Source organism: Alligator sinensis, unplaced genomic scaffold (assembly GCF_000455745.1).
Source record: "Alligator sinensis unplaced genomic scaffold, ASM45574v1 scaffold203_1, whole genome shotgun sequence".
Taxonomy (NCBI): domain Eukaryota; kingdom Metazoa; phylum Chordata; order Crocodylia; family Alligatoridae; genus Alligator; species Alligator sinensis.
In genome coordinates this window covers 2,027,388-2,046,106 of record NW_005841949.1, presented here as the reverse complement: position 1 = coordinate 2,046,106, position 18,719 = coordinate 2,027,388, and the positions used below count along the sequence as shown (strand labels likewise).

The following is an 18,719-nucleotide window of genomic DNA, read 5'->3' as shown; positions in this document are numbered from 1 at the left end:
AGGTTGTACAACTCTGGTATGCATTACTATTCAGCTGGGATCCTGGTTTTCTCTGTTTAGAAATCCCAAATTCTCTGATTAAAAGCCCTCCAAATTATCTGATACCCCCCAAAATCTGTGTTTTTCTGTGATTAAAATGAAACACCACTATATATATAGGTATCAGTTGACCACAATGTTTTATTGATATATTTACAATTTTAAAGCAATTTCAAAGCCTAACAGTGCCTCAATCATTATAATACAATACATTCTAAATACCTATATATTTTGATGTTTGATTTTGTTCTTTTCAGCTGTAGAAAATCAGAGCTCCCCCTGCCCCCCTTGCTCAATAGAACACAGGTCCAGCTGTAGCTGTTCCCCACACTGCTTTGTGGCACTGAGCAGTCTTGATATGCCAGTGCCCTGCCCATGCTGGTGCCCCTCACACCCAGCCAACAACCCCCGACCCTCTCAGTGCCCCTCACTCCCAACCCACAGCCCTCCCCCTCACTCCTAACCCACTGCCTCCCTAACCCTGCTGGTGCCCCTCATTCCCAACACAGCCCCCTGGCTCTGTCAATGACTCTCATTCCCAACACAGCCCCCTGGCCCTGCAGGTGCCCATCACTCTTGATTCACAGCCCCTTGGCCCTGCCCTTAACTCCTGACCCACAGCCCTCCCTGTCTCCCTCACTCCTGACCTACAGGCTCTCCATACCCCCAGACCCCCAGTGTGTGAGAAAGGGAGTGTGTGTGCACACAGGTGACACATGGTGGGGGCAGGGGGGTAGAGGCAATGTGGTGGAGGCAAAGTGGGGGCATATGCCCCCTGACATTTCTGTTCCCACACCTGGGTGTGATGCTGCAGCTGGGCTGCACCAGCTCCAGGCAGAATCAGCCTCCATGGCCCAGCAGATGAGATCTGGTATGGGAGGGAGTGCTGCACTGCCATGGTTCTGCTGCCATGCCTCTCTTTGGAGGCCAAGTTCCTCCATTGGTGCCCGGCAAGCAGGGGGTACCTCAACTTGGCCATGGTGGCATGGCACTCCCTCCTGTGCCAGGACCCGCCCCCTGGGCCACGGAGTTGGCTCCTTCCTGGAGCTGGTCTGGCCTGGCTGCAGCCCCGCACCCCACTGTGGACACAGAAATCTTGGGGGCATGTGTGCCCCCCCACTACACTGCCTTTGTGCCCCCGCTACATGTCACCTGTGCTCCCCTACCCCCAACATGTCATCTGTGCCCCCCTCCTCCACTCCTCCACCCGCATAGACTTACCTGGAGGGAGCTGCAGGAGCTGCTGTCCACCTCCCTACCTGGCTGCCATATGCATTGCATGCACATGGTACTCCCGCATTCTCCCCTCAGCCCCAAGCAGTCCCTTGCAGACTGGAATGCTGCCAGGCTACAAGGGGAAACCACAGGTTTCCCGTGCTGTTCTCCTTTAAAGGAGAAATTTCACATTTTTCTTAATGAAAGGAGAAAATTGGCATTTTTCCATAGCAAACAGAAAACCCAGATTCCTGCTATTCAGGCAGCTAAGGGAGTTAATGGCCTGTTAATGACCCTTTGTTCTTTACTTCATGAGTAACAATCATCAGGTAATAATCATCAGGTGTTAACAGTCATCTCCCTTAGCTGTCTGAATAGTAATACCAGAGCTGCATCATGCTGCTCTACCCCTGCCTCTACCTGCAGAGCTGCACCATGCCACTGGCGCCCACCTGGCCAGGTTGACTCTGGCCGCAGGCATGGTTGTGGCATGTACTCATGGCCACTCTGAGATGTCTATATTCCTTCTTTCCTGGGAGTTGGTGTGTGTGCAGTAGAGACAAGAGAACCAGATATATTCCTGGATATAGTGTGGAGGTAGTATACGGAACCCCTAAGTATCTCAAGCTTATGAGTTTAGGATGTTTCTGATCAGATTACAGAGATTTGGGATTTGCTTCAAGGACAGGTATGAACACAAGCAGATTGGAAAACAAGGCTAAGCTGAGAAGAAGCTCTTTGCAATAATTTGTGCCCCTTGGCCCCTGAAACCTGAGCTCTCTATGTTATTACACATTTCTGGGATGTTCATTAGGGCTGCATGAAGCTTCAGTTCCTGATTTGATTTGGCCTGATTTGGTGGCCGAATCTCCAAATCCAATTTGAACCAGACGATCCTTTAATCTTTCCAAATTGAATTGGAACCCTTTGAATCGATTCGGAAAGATTCAGAGATTCGGACATAGAGACAGCTTTAAATGTTTTTTCTACATACCTCTAGGTAGCGGGGGCTCATGAGTGCTGTGATGCTGGAGCACATGGAGTGTCCCACAGGAGCATGGGGTGCTCCCCAGTGTGCTCTGCAGCAGACCCGGAAGTGGACCAGAAGCACTTCCAGTCCACTTCTGGGTTCACGGGGAGCACGCTGGGGGGCCCCACGTGCCCCCTTGGCTCAGCGACCTGGGTCTCTTGGGTCTGGGGTCCCCCTGCGGGTGATCACCAAGGTGGGAGGTGCAGGGGGGGCCCAGCATGCTTCCCGGCAGACCCAGAAGTGGACGAGAAGTAGTTCTGGTCCACTTCCGGGTTCGCTGCCAAGTATGTGGAGGGCCCCTCAGCAGTCCCGTGGAATGCTCCATGCGCCCCAGCATCGCAGCATTCACGAGCCATGCCTGCTACCTGAAGGTACGTAGAAAAAACATGTAAAGCTGTGTCTCTGTCCAAATCGCTGATTCTCCAAATCAGCATCGAATCTTCAGATTCAGCTGAGTTGAATCGGGGACAGTGATCTGAATCAACGAATCGAATCACTGTCCCTGATTCAGGCCGAATCCGAATCAAATAGGGCCCGCTTCGCACACCCCTAATGTTCATGGAATGAATTAAAACAAACTTTGAAAGAATAAAATAGAGTACTCATTTCTTCAATTTAAAACTCTTCAAAAAAATGTATAAAGTTTAATCCTTGTTCAAGGTTTTCAAAGATACCAAGGTCATGTTAATCGTGTAGTTTTCTCCTTTATCATCTTTGGCATAAATCTGATGATCTATGACATGTTTCTCTTTTTTTTTTTTGTTTTTGGCCTTTTTTACAGACAATAAAATTCTCAAGTCACTAGTATAGTAAACTCCCTGTTATCTGCGATTTTACTAACCAAAATGCTCCATTAACTAGAATTTCAGCAGCAGGACACACATGGCGCTGCATTGTGCCCTGCCACTTTCCTGCCTGCTGCGCCGCTTTCTTCCCTGGCTGCATGCGCACCCCTCACCCTTGTTGCAGTAGCCTGCAGCTGGGCTGCCCTGGCATTTGAGGGCAGGGGGGAGTGGTGGCCGGCCAGACATGGAGGTGGGGACACCCGGCACTGGCACCTCCTGCCCTGACTGGGGTCAGAGCCAGGAGCCCCTCATGGCTGAGCAGCAGCTCCAGCCCCATGGGCCCATGCAGAGTGGCTGGGTACAGCACCGACCGCAGGGAGTGGGGCTGGGCTCTCTTGTTTGCCCCTCCGGCATGGCTTGCAGTGCCCAGGGCAGGGCTGCTGCCAGGGTGCAACTGGGACCCGCCCGCCCTAGGAGCGATTCCTGTGGCCCCTCCTGCCCTGCCTGAGGTTAGAGCCAGGAGCCCCGCACCCTGGGCAGTGGCTCCAGCAACCCCCCTGGCCCTGTGCAGCTGCCAGCAGCCCCCACTCTCCTTCCTTTCCCCTGCTCCACGTCTGGCTGGAAACTCTGTGCCTCAGGTAACTGACACTTTTAGCTTACCGGCACCTCACATTCCCCACTCATGATGGATAACAGGGATTTTACTCTATCCTAGTGCCTTTATATCAGGGAGAGAGCAGGAAATAAAGCTTATGGGTAAAATGCATTCCAGGAATATCTCCACTAAAGTCCTGTTTTAAGTTAATTGACCTTAGTTGCTCCTTGGCAAGTGTTTTCCACTGCTTTTATACCATTGCTCATATAGATGTTCTAAACTTAACCCTGCTAAAGAACAATGTAGAGTTGTCATTCATGACCCATCAGTTCCAATATACGTTTGATTAAACAGTGTTTGTTTCTGCATCTTCAGTTCTCAACAGTTGATGTGGACCAAAGCTTGTTTCAGCCATTTCCATCAGAAGTGGTATTTCAGAACTATACCCCTTGTGAGATCTACGAAGTACCTCTGATTCTGAGGAACAATGACAAGGTAATGTGATTGTTTGGGAGAAATCCATGGGGTGGTCCAGTTCATGTAGGTTTTTATATTACACTGATCACTGTACCATTAGCTCAGTGTTGGAGCACAACTCACAATCAGATGTTTCCAGGAAAGCTGCTAGCATCTGTTTTTCCAAGGTGACTATAACCTAACACTCTAATTTGAGCATCCGGGTACTTAATGCTTCAATGGAGAGCTTCCATGTTTTAAAACTTTGATTAGTTTGTGGAAAGGGCTTTTGTAGCACTGTATTACATACTCAGATGTCTAACTGATGCATTTACATGCATATATGCCAAATGACTTTTAAAGGCCTTGTGTGTGGTTTGAACCTGAAAGTCAAGGTTTTCGTAATGACCAGAAGTAACCTTTCTAACTCATCTGACTTCCTTTTGAGGATAGACTTAGAGAGGCGCAGTACTTTATAAAGTTCTAAATTAGGTTTACTAGGCTTTGTGTTGGATAAGGCTAAAATCTCTTGTGCATACTCTTTGTCTCCACTGAGAACTGTTTCTCCCTACACCAGCACTGGAATAGGCCCCAGGCCTAAGAAATTAATCCTAGGTTTGGGATCTAATCTAGGATCCAGGAAGAGGTGACTTGTTTCTCACGGTTAGCGGTAGCTACACAGAAATAAAGGCATTTATAGAGTGATGGTACCTCCCTGTTTCTTTGAAGTGCCTGGTCCTGTGATGTGCTAGAGAACCATTTACATGTCTTTTTAGGTTTATCTCTTCCCAGTAGAGTAATGAAGGGGTGAGGGAGTTGGAGGCAACTGGGGCACTAGTCCTGGTTGCTGACCCAGGGCTTGGGTGGTGGGGGAGAGGCACAGAAGTACCTGGCTGTGCTGCCAGCCCAGTGGCTGCTGCACCACTGGGGAGATAATCACTAATGCTTTCCCATGCACAGGTGCAGCTCAGGGTTCTCAAGCACCCAGTTATACCTCTGTCTTTCTTCAAGGTTCATACTGGTCTTCACAAAAAAAACCAAGGCATCTCAGGTTTGCCGTGTTATGAATTGAAAGAGCAGTCTCATACTTACTGATGATACTGACCCTATTATCACGCTTATGCTTGGATCACATTAGCATTTGGCTACAGCAGAAGGGTTCTTCTCTCTGAGGTGAAATTTTTGATGGTGGAGATGAGTTCTTGTTAGAGGGAGCCTCCCTCTTTCCTTAAGTACCATTCATTGAATGGGCCTATTCCCAGGGAATTAGCCTCAGTTAGGACAATGTGTGGGGTGCACATCCAATGGACAGCCAAGTGCCTAAGATAGGGTCAGATTGTTCTGGGTTGTACACTATGTAGGCTTCCTTATCCTTGAGATGTCCTCAGAAAAACAGAAAGGGATTTGTGACTGGAAGGTTCAAATACTGTCAGCCAGGGACCCTTTGTTGCCTTCAGCTTGTACATAGAATGTCTGTTCAGATCACGCCCAGTGTGTGTCCACTGCACTTCTTGCCTACTATGTGGTGGATTATTTTGAACACAGGAATGTGCCTCCATTAAAAACTTTTCCTTAGGTTTATCCTTTGGACACCAACCTCCTTGTGGGGTCCCACCAGTGTGTGTGGAGTCACTAGTTCACTATACTGTTGTGGTTCCTATTGGGAAGCCCTATGGGCCACTCATCTCAGCTCTGCTAGGAACAAGTTTGCTTGAATGAGGTGTGTGCAAGCATGGATCCTCGGGGAAAAGACAACTGGGAGGAGGAGGAGGAAAAGGGAGCTGACTTAGAAAGCGTTCCAGGAGAGAGTATTGTATGCCCAAGGGTTTTGCTTGACATCTAGCAATAAATATGCTAGGAATAGAGAAGGGTCATTGTGAAAGGACACAGAAGTGTGAAAAGTAATCAGAGATTCAGTACTGTAAGAAAAAAACATATTAGCAATTAAAATTTAAGGTACAGGGGAGGATAGGACAGTGTATAAGACAAAGGGGAAAAAGCATAAAGGAGTATATGCCTTTAACAATGTAATTGTAAGAGAAAATAAACTAGGGAGCCTGCCACAAAATAATGATTCACAAGAAGCTCTGTATCTGAAGAAGGAGCAAGAGTTCATGGAAGGACTCATAGCACCTCCTGAAAGTGTTGAAGTAATTTGAAAGATGCCACACAGAATGGGAAATGGTTTGCTGACAAGGATGGGTGGAGGAACTGAGTACTAGGCAGTATCCCAGGAGAAGAAAAAGTTACTGTAAGCAGTTCAGTCACCTTTTTTAACTGCATTTTCGTGGTGATGGAATAATGGAAATATAGCAGTGTTACAGCACAGGTTCTCAGACCATGAGGGTCCAGTTTGGTGGGAATTCACCATGAAATGCCTTATCATATCTAGCACAATCTTGGATATTTTTTCCTGTACTAAGAGTCTCAGTGTAGTGCACATATTTGCTACAATCTCTGCTTAAGTTTTTTTTTTTTTTTTTTTTAATCCCCTCTCTGCTGCATTTCCAATCACTAGTGGTCCTTCAAATCACAGGCATTCCCTTGTATTGGAATGATGACGGAAATGGGGCAGTAAGTTACGTTGATCCTTTCCATCCACCAAGGATCACAAAAAGTTAACTTACTGTATTCCTGCCTCTTCAGGTAGAAAAAAAATCTGCATACAACTTTTTTAAGCTTCCACTAACTTACTGAACTTCTCCAGTTGAACCTTGGAATGCATATACTTTGTGAGTGAGAGACTGTGAATGAGACAGTGGAACTGTTGATATTCCAAAATGAACTTGTTCTTGGAGCTTGTCAGCACCAGTGCAAAAGAGAACACAACATGATCCTGATATCAAGTGTAACATTCCGAGAGAAGACTCTATTTTCATCCCTTCAAAATTTTAATATCACTAAGATGTGCATGTTCAACACCTAAAAAAGATGCTCCTTCGTTTTCTTTTTGCTGTGTTCAGTGAACACTATTCATTGTAGAACAGCAGTACTTCATTTCAGCACCTAGTGTATATGGACTTCTCTCTCCAGTTTTCCTATAACTGAATTTACATCAGTGGTTCTCAACCATTTTGGGCTCTGTAACAGAGCACCCTGTGCTCTGTTGCTGTCAGGGGCCTGAGCAGCAGCCAGGCAGCCCACAACTGCCTGTGGTCCTAATCAGGTAGGGTTGCCTGATTGGAGAACAGGGCCCAGCTGATGGATATACAGGCTGGATCCCTGAAGTGCAGGGCAGCAGTCTGCTGCCAAGAGATGGAAAGTCAACGCTGGCTGAACTGCTGCTCAGCACAACTTGGAGGTAAGGGCTGGGGCTATGGGGAAGGAGGAGGCCCCATGGTCCTGGGCATGACCTGAGACTGCACCCTGCTGGGAAAGGTGGCCTGGTGAAACTACCTGTGGTGGGGTAGCTCCCCAGAAATGCCAGGCCAGTTACTTCCCCAGTGAAAGGTGGGTAGGGGTGCCAGAAGACTTCAGCCTCCACATCCCTGGTTGGTGAGACCTGAAACAGGGGGAGCCCAGGCTCACTGCGAGCACTGAGGCAGGGCCCAGGTTGGTGGAGGAACCTGCAGCAGTGCCCAGTCTCGCAGGAGAGCCTGAGCACATTAGGGAGCCAGGAGTTAGGCTTCAGAGGGGATGGGGCTTGGAGCCCTAGTCCTATTGTGAGGAGCTTAGGCCCAGTGAGGGGGCTTGGGGCCCAGGGGATGGTGATGCCAGGGGACAGGGCTTGAAGCCTGGGGATGGGACTTAGAGCCTGAGGACGGGGCTTAGAGCCAGGTGAGGTTTGTGGCCTGGGGACAGGGCCTGGAGCCAGAGGATGGGGCTAGTAGGCCCAGGGATGAGGCCGGGTATTAGGCCGTAATGATGATGAGGCTGGGTGTTAGGCCAAGAAACATTTGCGAGGCATGGGACACATCAAGGGGAGGTCAGAGTGTGTACAGAGGCTCTTCTCATCAGGGCAGGTATAAGGCAGCCTCCCACCTGATTATCAGATGTTAATCAGGAACATCAAGGCGTGGCAGTAGAGCCGGGCCGGTGGCTAGCCTGGAAGCAAGTGGGTAGGCCTACTTTGATATCAGCCCTGGGATGCCCACTTGTTACAGACTCTAAGCAGCACTTGTTAGATTCAAAGAATCCCTCTATAACTTTTGTGAATTGAATGGCACTGTTTCAAAAACTAAATTTATATATTAAGTGCTTACCTCCTGCAGAGGGTCTCAGCAGTGGGGATGGGGGACCAGCCAGGCAGGGACAAGCCTGAGTCTGTTCTTACCTGTTTAGTTTATTTGTTTATCTCCTCACACCTTGTAGCGCCCCTCAAAGGATCTGGCAGCACATCAAGGTACCTCAGCACCCTGGTTGAGAATCTCTGACTTGTAGCTAATTATAATACAGCGAGGCCTGTGATTATAACTTTGATGTGCTTAGTATAGTCCAAGTGTAGCCTCTGTAAGCTTTAAATGTAGAAGTAGAATGCTATATTCCATCTCTATTGCTGCTATTTATACATTACCAAACTGTTTTTCTGCCTATTCCTTGCTCTTGCTTTCTCTAGCTATTTTTCTGAGAGGTGCTTTCAGATACTTTAATGGTGGATCCAGCAGAAAAATGAACATATGCTGTCATTTCTGTATATGATGACAAAAGACTTCCGTGCATAACATAAAATTAACTTCTGGAACTTACTGTCATAAGTATTACTGAGGCTAAGAGCTTTGAAGAATTCAGAGCAATATAGATTGACAATGAAAGTGACTGTGAGTGACTGGTTACTGGATGCCTGTAGTTGGACTGTCAGGCTAAGCTGGTTTGGAAATCTGTATGTTCCTAAGTCTTAATTGGTTTATGTACACCTGCAAAGCACCCTCAGCTTGTTAATTAAAAATGTCCAGTTAAGCTTCTCAGCCATAGATTTGGTATTTTAGACATGATGCCTATGTACTAGTAAACACCTGTTTGTTTTCAGTTTGCTTCCAGTATTCTGAAGGGCAACATTCACTGCAATATGCCCTGCAGGGATTCCAATGTGTTGACAGGATACCCAGAAATCTGGCTTCACTGAGCTGTAACAGCTGTCTGGTTATTAGCTCACTAAGCAGTAAAACCCTCTGAAGAGTTCAGGTTTAGTTGTAATAATAAAACTACTGTACAAGTCACTGATGATAGCATATCTTCAGGCAGAAAAAATACAGAAGTTGCATTCCCCCTAAAGCATAGAATTAACAGATAGGCATGGCTTAGGAGTATGAGGAAAGAACAGCCTTGCTTTTTATCACATGGGGTAGTTAGTAGCTCTCTTACAGATTTCCTCTTTTTGAGGGTTTGGGACTGTCCTTTCTGGATTCTCTTCAGCGACTCCTTCAGCAACTCTTCGCTGTCTCATTCTCCTGCTCTTCTGCTGTCCCTCTGTGCCTCCCCAGGATTCTCTTACTTCCTTCATTTTTCCAGTGCTTCTTATTCTTAGATGAACTCACTTGCTCTCACAGCTGCCGTGCTTATACTGATAAATCCTAGGTCTTTTCCTTTCCCTAGCTTGCTGAGTAGTCTCTGTGGTGACATCTCACTAACAGCTCACACAACAGGTCAGATGTTTAATTTCTCCCTTTCCATGTACTTCCATCTCTGAGTCTCAAAGCTCTTTGTAAAGGCAGAGTAAGTAACTTCAGCACCATTTGATGGTCAGGGAAATATAATTCTCTTGGCCATTCCATGTGAATTGCATGATCATATCATTTTGTATATCTCCTGTAGGTTCCACGGCTGGTGAAAGTTGTCCTGGAGAGCTCACCTTATTTTAGAGTGATCAGCCCCAATGACATTGGTCACAAAGTGGCACCAGGGATGCCGTCGACATTTCGCATCCTCTTCACACCTGAGGACAACAAGGTAATGCTGCCAACTTCAAGAGGTCAGTGCCAAAGCATTGACTTTGAGAAAGAGGTTTTTAATAGTATTATCAATTATATATAACTTTTCTGACTTCTGCCAGGTTACTCTGGTCCCAATTCTTGGTAAGTAGGTCCTAAGTATGCTTCAGCCACTACTCCTTGGTAAAAATTATACTTGAATAGACTGAATGTTCTTCTTACACTTTGGTCTGTGGTCTACTGACTTATTTCATCCTCTAACACCCACGCATTTAAGATGGAACTTCTGCCATCATCTGTGGAAGACAGGATCTCTCAAAATCCCTTGGGTCTCTATTAAATGATAGCCCTTGTGTTGGTTGGTTGGTTTCTAAACTTTCTGGATGACTGTGCATTTCTGAATTTACTGAGGCAGATATAAAGATTAATGTTTAAGTTTTCTAAAGTATCCTGTCATTTTTCAGGGATTCAACTTGAGATTTCTGAAAAGAATCCAGTTTCCAGTAGATGGAAGGTCAACATTTTCTGAAAGCATTTCCTTGAAGGTGCTTCATGTAGCACATCCAAAAATTGGGGCATGCAAATCCTTGATACCTAAGGTCTTTTTAGAACCAACCCTTGCACCATTGGAATGTAGTCTACATGCCATGGTTTCAGAATAACTACTTTAAACTAAATGATCAGAGTAGGAGGACCATTGCTATAGACAACCCAGTACTCTGGAACTAGATTGCTATTTGATAGACCACTTATAGGAATTGCATTGTGGTCACATTTCTTATCTATACATATGGGAAGGAAAACACATATATAGATATCCGGTTATTATAAGAATACCATAGGAATGTAAAAGACTAGGAAAACCATAGTCTTCATTTGTCTTCCAACAACCAATATCTCATCCTCACTTTGACTTGGGGAAAAGAAACTGATTACTTTTTAAGGAAACTCTGTTTTTAGGCATTACAGCTCTGCTTTCCCTGTAGATATTAGCCTGCCTAAATTCCAGCTGCCAGTCTGTGAAAGGAAGCACTATATCTGTGGCAGAGAGCCAGCTTGGCACAGACAAATTGAGCACTAGATGCTTTTAACTCTGTAGAGCTTGGTGTGCTGCAGAAGGCTTAGTGGGATTTGCATCTGAATGATTCTATACAGAAATAAATGGAAATATACAATTTGCACTGCCATTTTATCTCTCTCATACACGTGTTGTGCAAATTCCAGTGTTTCTCACATAGCAGGGGGCAACTGAATAGAGACATTTCTTAATGTTGGTGTGGCTGTATCCATTAGCATTGTCAGGGCATGCCTACTAGGGTGGTGCAAACTTTGGTCCCTGATTTGGTTCGGCAGAGATTCGGCCCGATTCGGTGGCCAAATCTCTGAATCCAAATCGAATCAGGAGACCCGTTAATCTCTCTGAATCAAATTGGAACTCTCTAGGTAGCAGGTGGCTCGTGAATGCTGCAATGCTGGGGTGGATGGAATGTCCATCCCAGAAGCACAGGGGGTACCCCAGCATTCTCGGCAGCAGATCTGGAAGTGGACCAGAAGCACTTCCAGTCCACTTCCGGGTCTGCCTGGGAGCGTGCAGGGGGACCCCCTGTGCCCCCCTGGCTCAGTGACTGGTGCCTTCTGGGTCGGGGGGGCACCCAGGGTCCACCCATGGCCAATCACTGAGCCAAGGGGGCAGGTGGAGGGGGGAGGGGGGGGGCACTCCAGTGCACTCCCTGGCGGACCAGGAAGTGGACCAGAATTACTTCCAGTCCATTACCAGATTCACTGCTGAGCATGTGGGGAGTCCCCCTGAACTCTTGGTGGACACTCCATCTGCCCCAGCATTGCAGCGTGCATGAGAAACACCTGGTACCTTGAGGTATGTAGAAAAAACATTTAAAGCTGTGTCTATGTCCGAATTGCTGATTCTCCAAATCAGCACCGAATCTTCAGATTCAGATTTGGCCGAATCGACTCGGGGACAGTGATCTGAATCAACTAATCAAATCACTGTCCCCAATTCGGGCTGAATCCGAATCGAACAGGGCCCCTTTTGCACACCCCTAATAACTACACATTCATTAATGCGCTTTTCCTAGTGCCCATTAAATTTAATACCTTCCATGTGGGGTATTAAATAAATATGTGTTAGGCTGCCTTAATGCACAGTAGTGAAAGAACATACTTTTTTTAGTAATGTGTAATGCACAGTAGCCTATTTTTACTGCGCATTAGTATATTAGCATGATTTTTATGCAATGTTTTAATGCACAGTAAAATAAACTACTGTGTATTAAAGCACATGTGTAGATATACCCTGATAATATCTAATATAACCTCTATCTATCTATAGCAATCATTCCCAACCGGTGTGCCGCAGCACACTAGTGTGCTGTGAATCAAGTCCAGGTGTGCTGTAGAATTTGGGGCTGAAGCCACGGCCCCTGCTGGCTGGAGCCATGGGCCCTGCCTGCTGCTGCCACAGATAGACAGAGAGACTGGGGGGCATGGCTCCAGCCAGTGATCTGCATCCCTGCGATGTGTTCAGCTGCTCCATCCCCGCCCCTGCTCTGCATCCGGCTGCTTGGTTTTCCCCCCCCACGTTTGGCTGGTGTGCTGTGGGATAGGAGAGGCCCAGTAAGTGTGCCGCTGGAACCAAAAGGTTGGGAAACACTGATCTATAGCATCTTGACTTGGCTAGATTAGAATGCAGTGGCTGTGAGTATGCAAATAGCATTGCTATACTAAAACTGTGTGATTCTATGTGACCGGGGGGTTTAATCCCCAGCAAGGTTGCATTCTATGCCCCATAAATTGAAGTGGTGGGTTTTTAATTGAAACCCACTGTTTCAGTTTTTCTGCCAGATTACAGTGAGGGGCCCAATCCTTTTTTTTTTTTTGGTCGGAGTCTGCCCCCAGTCAGGGGGCAAGCTGTTGGCAGGCCAAGCGGCCACTGAGCTGCAAGGGGCCCTGGTCCTTCCCTCTGCAGTGACAGCACTCCTAGGGCTATCCAGGTGGGTTTCTAGCAAGCCAGGTACTGCCCCAGCCAGTTTGGAATCAGGGAAGAGTTGGATCAGGCTGGGTGCTGTCTCTGAGCTGGGCAGCACTCAGCCTGCCCGGCCAGCCCTGGGGGGTGCTGTCACTGCAGAGGGAAGGGTTGGGGCCCCCTGCAGCTCAGGGGCCACTCAGCTTGCCAGCAGCTTGCTCCCTAGGTATGGGAGAGGCAGGCAGGCTCTGCCAAAAAAACCCCACCACCACCACCAACAAAAAGGATCGGGCCTCTCACCACTTCTGCCTTCAGTGGGTGCCTGCTGAAGGCAGAAGCAGTGAGGGGTCAAATCCTTTTTGTCTCTGGAGCCTGCCCAGCTTTCTCACAGCTGGGGGTGAGCTGACAGCTGCAGTGCATTGTTGTAAACTAATCTACATCCAGGTGTAATTTAGTTTGCAATGATGCGAAGTCATTTAAAACCCCCCAGACACTTGAATGTGTACAGCATGACGCCATTAAGCCACACAAAGTAACATTTTCGTCACATGTACATGTTAATGGCATCACATGTACCAAGCACTCCAATGCCAACTTTTGATACTGTAGTCCTGAGATTTGTTCAGGCAAAGGAAGGATTAGCAGCTGGCAAGGAGAGGGAAAGGCAAGGCAGGAAGATGCTTAGAGAATCGCAAAGCAATATTTTTCACCATCATACTGCTAGCTTTTAGCACCGTCTTTCAAATGATTTGCATTGCCCAAGAATAGCTTTGCATCAGCCTGTGTTGATATACTAAGACAGAGAATGGAGGGGTCTGTTTGGTCCTCTCTTTGGATAAGGTTATTTTTTCTTTTCTCTTTCATTTGTCAGTGTTTTGGTTTCATTTTGTTCCTTTTATCCCTATGTTTATAAGGTTTGGAAATGTGACGATGTAATAAATGAAAGGCCCTGGAGTTTTGTGTCAGTAGTCAGCAGTATGTTTTTTGGCAGTGGTCCAGAATGATCAAGTTTAGTTCTGAGATGAACTGGTGCTAAGACCTGGCTGCTGCCACTGCTTTTCCCTGTTGTTCAGCCACAGCGCACCATGGGTGTGTAATGCAACATCCTATAGTGCTACATGGTGGATCCAATGATGCCATGGGCTGTATCTCACCTATGGGCCACATGTTGTTAACCCATAGTTTATATCCTCAGCAGCATGAGCATATAGAACAGGGATGGGCAAAATACAGCACGCGGGCCAGATCCAGCCCACAGCAGGTCATTGTCTGGCCTGTGGGTGGGTCCCTTGGTCCCCTGGCCCAGGCACAATCCAGCCGTGGTGTGTCCTATCACCCCCTGGGCATGCAGCAGGGCTGGGGTAGCTTCACAGCTAGGCTGCCTTTCTAGGCAGCCCAGGGGCAGGTGGCTCCTTCCAGATGCCACCGGCCCCAGCCCTGCAGTACCAGAGGGAACCTGCACTGCACAGCCCTGACCCTGTGCATCTGCTTTTGTCTTGCACCACTGCTGCCGAGCCTGGGTGGGCACATGGGGTCAGGGCTGTGCAGTGCAGGTCCCCGCTGGTACCACGGGGCTGGGACTGGGGCAGTGGTGGCAACTGGAGGGAGCCACCTGGGCTGCCTAGAAAGGCAGTCTAGTTGCGGTGCCTCCCCAGCCCTGCTGTGTGCCCAGAGGGTGGCAGGATGCACCATTCACAGGCAGTGTGGAGCAGGCACAGGATGGGGTGGGGCAGGCTGGATCAGGGCTATGCGTGGGTTCCAGCTGATCTGCTGCAATGGGAATGCGTTCAGAGCATGCGCGAGGCAGGCTGCAGTTGCACGCTGTTGGCAATGGCCTGGCTGTTGCGGGGTGGGGGAGGTTGCTGTCTAGCTTAGGGGGTTGCATACAGGGGTCCCATGCACACCCCACCATACCTACAAACCCTTCTATGCAAACCCAACAACCACACCCTCCCCACACACACAGTCATACACTCCAGAAACACTGCACCCACCCACACCCTCCCCTGCATCTCTCCCATAAACATCCACACACCTCTGGGGGGAGCCCCACTCACCTCACACCCCCCCACACCGCACAAACCCCATACCCCCCCACACACGCACGCGCGCGTGCACACACACACACACACACACACTACCCGCACAAAAATCCCATACCCACCCACATCCACACCACCCCCCACAAACCCCATACTCACCCCTCCACACTCCCCTACAATATACAAGAGTAAGACTTCATTTTGAGCTATTATTCAATTACTTCAATATGTACCATACAAGCACACACAAATCAGGACAAAAATATTTTTAAAAGTAAAATTAAAATATGTTATTGTCAATGTTTGATTTTTAGTGTATAATTAGGTTTTTTCCCTGTTCCAAGATGGCATCCCCCCTCCCAAAAGGAGTACTTCTGGGGACAAGGGGAGGGACTTCTGGTGGTAAAGATCAGGCATTAGGGGGTAGGACTTCCAGTCCCAAGATGACAACCAGGGGACGGGGCACCTGTCAAGGGGCAGGGCTACCCTTGCAGCCCTTAACAGCTCACCAAAACTCATTAAGTGGCCCTCCACCCAAAACAATTGCCCGCCCCGATGTAGAATAACCATTTCCTCTGGCAAGACTGAAAAGTTAGTGAAAATCATTAATATTTGCAATAAAAAATTGCTGGTATGGGTTTTTTTTTTTTTAAGTGCCCAAGTGACTAAGGAACCTAAATCTTACTTCCTTAGGTTCCTAAAAATACCCAGGTGACTTGTAAATGTTACCTATTGGGATTAGTTAATTAACATCCAAAAACTGAAGGAAAAAGCAAGATAAGATGATGGAATGACTCTTATCCTAGGTATCTGCTGATGGAAAGCTGAGTCCTTGATAGCAGAAAGCCTACCTGACTGAAGTCACAGAAGTACAAGTCTCACACCACCAGGCTGTCTGAAGCCAGTGGAGAATTGGCAAGTCAACCCTTGAATCCTCTCAGGAGTCTTTGCAGAGGGGGATTCTGGGAATTTCCAACTTCAAGCTAAGACTGTTTTCATGAGGCAGAACTCCCTGGATGGGCAATAGTAGAAGAAACTCCCTGGATGGGCAATAGTAGAAACACTATCACTGCCACAAAGATGAGTGCTGTCACTGAGACGGCAGTCTGACAGTTAGTTTGCAGCTTCTGTGCCAGCAGGATTCAAGTAGGACTGAGGTCTCTACTTCTCTATTTAGATTGCATCAATACCTGACACTGTGTCCCTCATCTGTCTTTTTAAATGGACATGGTACAAAGGGACAGTTTCACCTCTGTGCTACTAACTGGTGTGAGTTTTAGTTTTATACACATGCCTATAAGCATCCCTACAATACATTGCTTGAACAAAATTAGGTTGTACCTGCAGACACTCCACTCTTCCACCATATGCATCTGATCCCCCTCGAAGGCCGATTTCTTGTGCAGACTCTGTAAACAAGTGTAAACAAGTTAGTCCGAGCCCCCAAGGTCTGGAATAGCCTGCCATTGGAGGTGGTTCAAGCACCTACTTTGAACGCCTTCAAGAGAAATTTGGATGTTTATCTTGCTGGGATCCTATGACCCCAGCTGACTTCCTGCCCCTGGGGCAGGGGGCTGGACTCGATTATCTTCTGAGGTCCCTTCCAGCCCTAATGTCTATGAAATCCTGTAGCATATTCTAAAGGTCAGTAGTGCTAGGTTGTTGTGTAAGGTGACAAGGTCAAGTTTTTGAGCTGAGGTCATTGGATAAGAATCCATTGGGAAAGAATCCTTCCAACCCTTCTCTTTGATATCACTCTCTTGGGTGCTTCCACTAATCACCATGAATGCAGAGTAATGTCAACCAGCAAAAGTTAGGTTTTGTGCACTTAAAATACAGTGGTGCAAGTTATAACCCACTTCTGCTCCCCCTGAAGTGCACCAAGAACCATAAGGACTCTGGAATATATTGTATGTACATATCTACATAACTTTATATCTGAGATTCTCTCTCTCTCTCTCATATATATATATATATATATGAGAGAGAGAGAGTGCACGCACGTGTGTGTGTGTATTATATATAGTCTCAAACAAATGAGTAATCCTTACTCATTGACATGCATGAGAAAGTATTACAAGAACAGTCATTGAATTATTATACTTAACATTAAAAAGTTCAGTTTCCCAAAACTAAACTCACATATCTGCTTGTCTCCCTCTGCTTCTCTCCCCTGGTAAGAACATTACTTTTGAAAGCTCTAGCCTTTCCCTATCATAGTTTGAGATCTTTGCTGATATTGTATTGGCTGCATATAACTCTCTTGCCCTAAATTTGATCTTGTACTGATATAACTCTACTCTGACTTCAGTGGAGTCATCCTCGATTTATAGAGGTGTAGCAGAGAGAAGAATCATAGCCTGCATATGCTAAAGAAAAAGGATTTGATAGCTGTCAGTGGCTGAAAGGCCACACAGAATGTGGCTCCTTCCTGAAGAATGAGTATTTTCATATTATTTCTTAGTCATTTGGGACATGTCATGAAATTAGGCATTCAGTAAATAAATAAATAGCTGACATGTATCTTCGTTCATTGGCGCTTGGTTTGTAAATGTGAAATGCTAATTTTTCTGCTGGGCAACATTTCCAATTAGTTACTCTAGCCAGTCCTGATTTACACTTCTCTGTTTTATGGCTCCACTTGTATAATGTGGGTGTTCTCATTCCATGATGCATTCCCGGGTGCTTGACAGTCTCTGCCTAATTGGAAACCATTGCTGAACCGATTTGCAAATAAACAATAGACAGGAGTTTTCATGTTTCTTATGTGTGTGTCCTTCAGGATTGTTAATAGATTATGTTAAATAAAAGAGAAGGCAAAGCAACAGGCCTAAAAAACATTTTATAGAAGAGCTCATTTAATTTCTCTCTTGTTATTCCTTGTACTTTAAAAACCCAACCTTTTTCAGGCAATACAAGCTTAGGCTGTAGGGTTTGCAAAATTCATTACTGCTGCCCGGTGGAGATTGTCCTGTCATATTCCATATTAATCAATGGGCATTAATTCAATGCCAGAGTTATTGCATTAGTGGAATTAACTTCTTTTAAATTCAATCCAGGCTTTTAAAGATGTATGGTAGCATATTGAAGCTATTCCAGGTATTTCTTGGGGGCACAGTTCCTTCGGGGAAGTGAGTATGCTCGCCTTAAGGCATGCATTACGTAAAATGAAACTGGGGTAAAGCATCTCTTTGATAAGGGTGGAAAATTCTAAGTCCCTAATTGGATAGGGTACATTCTGAGGGGATAGGTCCTCACATAAAGGAGAGCCAGACGGGACACTCCTGAGATACCCAGAGTCTCTAGTCACTTGCAGTCTCTTGTCCCTTCTTCCCCACCTCCCAGCCACTCTAACTCCTCTTGCCCCATAGTTCCAGCCTTGGCCCTCTACTCTCCAGTGTGACTCGTAGTCTTATTATGGAGGGTTTAGGGGCATTCATCTCTGTGTCTGTTTGTATTTGGTTATACAATTAAGTTTGCATCTGAGGGGCTGTTGACATATTGGGCAGGTAGGGTTCATATCTTAGTGAAGTTAAAGAGTACAGATCATCCACCTGATGCAGAATTGTTTGAGGATAGCTATGCCCCCCCTTTTGAGAGAAGGAGGTACAGCTTGAGAGGGGCAATAAGAAGGACCAGGACTCCCCTGCACATGAAGCAGGGGAGTGGGAGTTGGTAGGGTTGGGAGGGAATAAGGGTAGGGGAGA

General features: G+C 46.8%; 1 protein-coding gene across 1 annotated transcript in view; it reads left to right on the top strand.

Moving 5' to 3' along the window:
• The window catches only part of HYDIN (HYDIN, axonemal central pair apparatus protein), a 438,260-nt gene that overhangs the window by 39,873 nt on the left and 379,668 nt on the right, over positions 1-18,719 (top strand). The window contains 2 exon segments of the mRNA XM_025199799.1: positions 4,040-4,159; positions 9,872-10,006. Coding sequence (XP_025055584.1) covers positions 4,040-4,159; positions 9,872-10,006 — 255 coding nt within the window.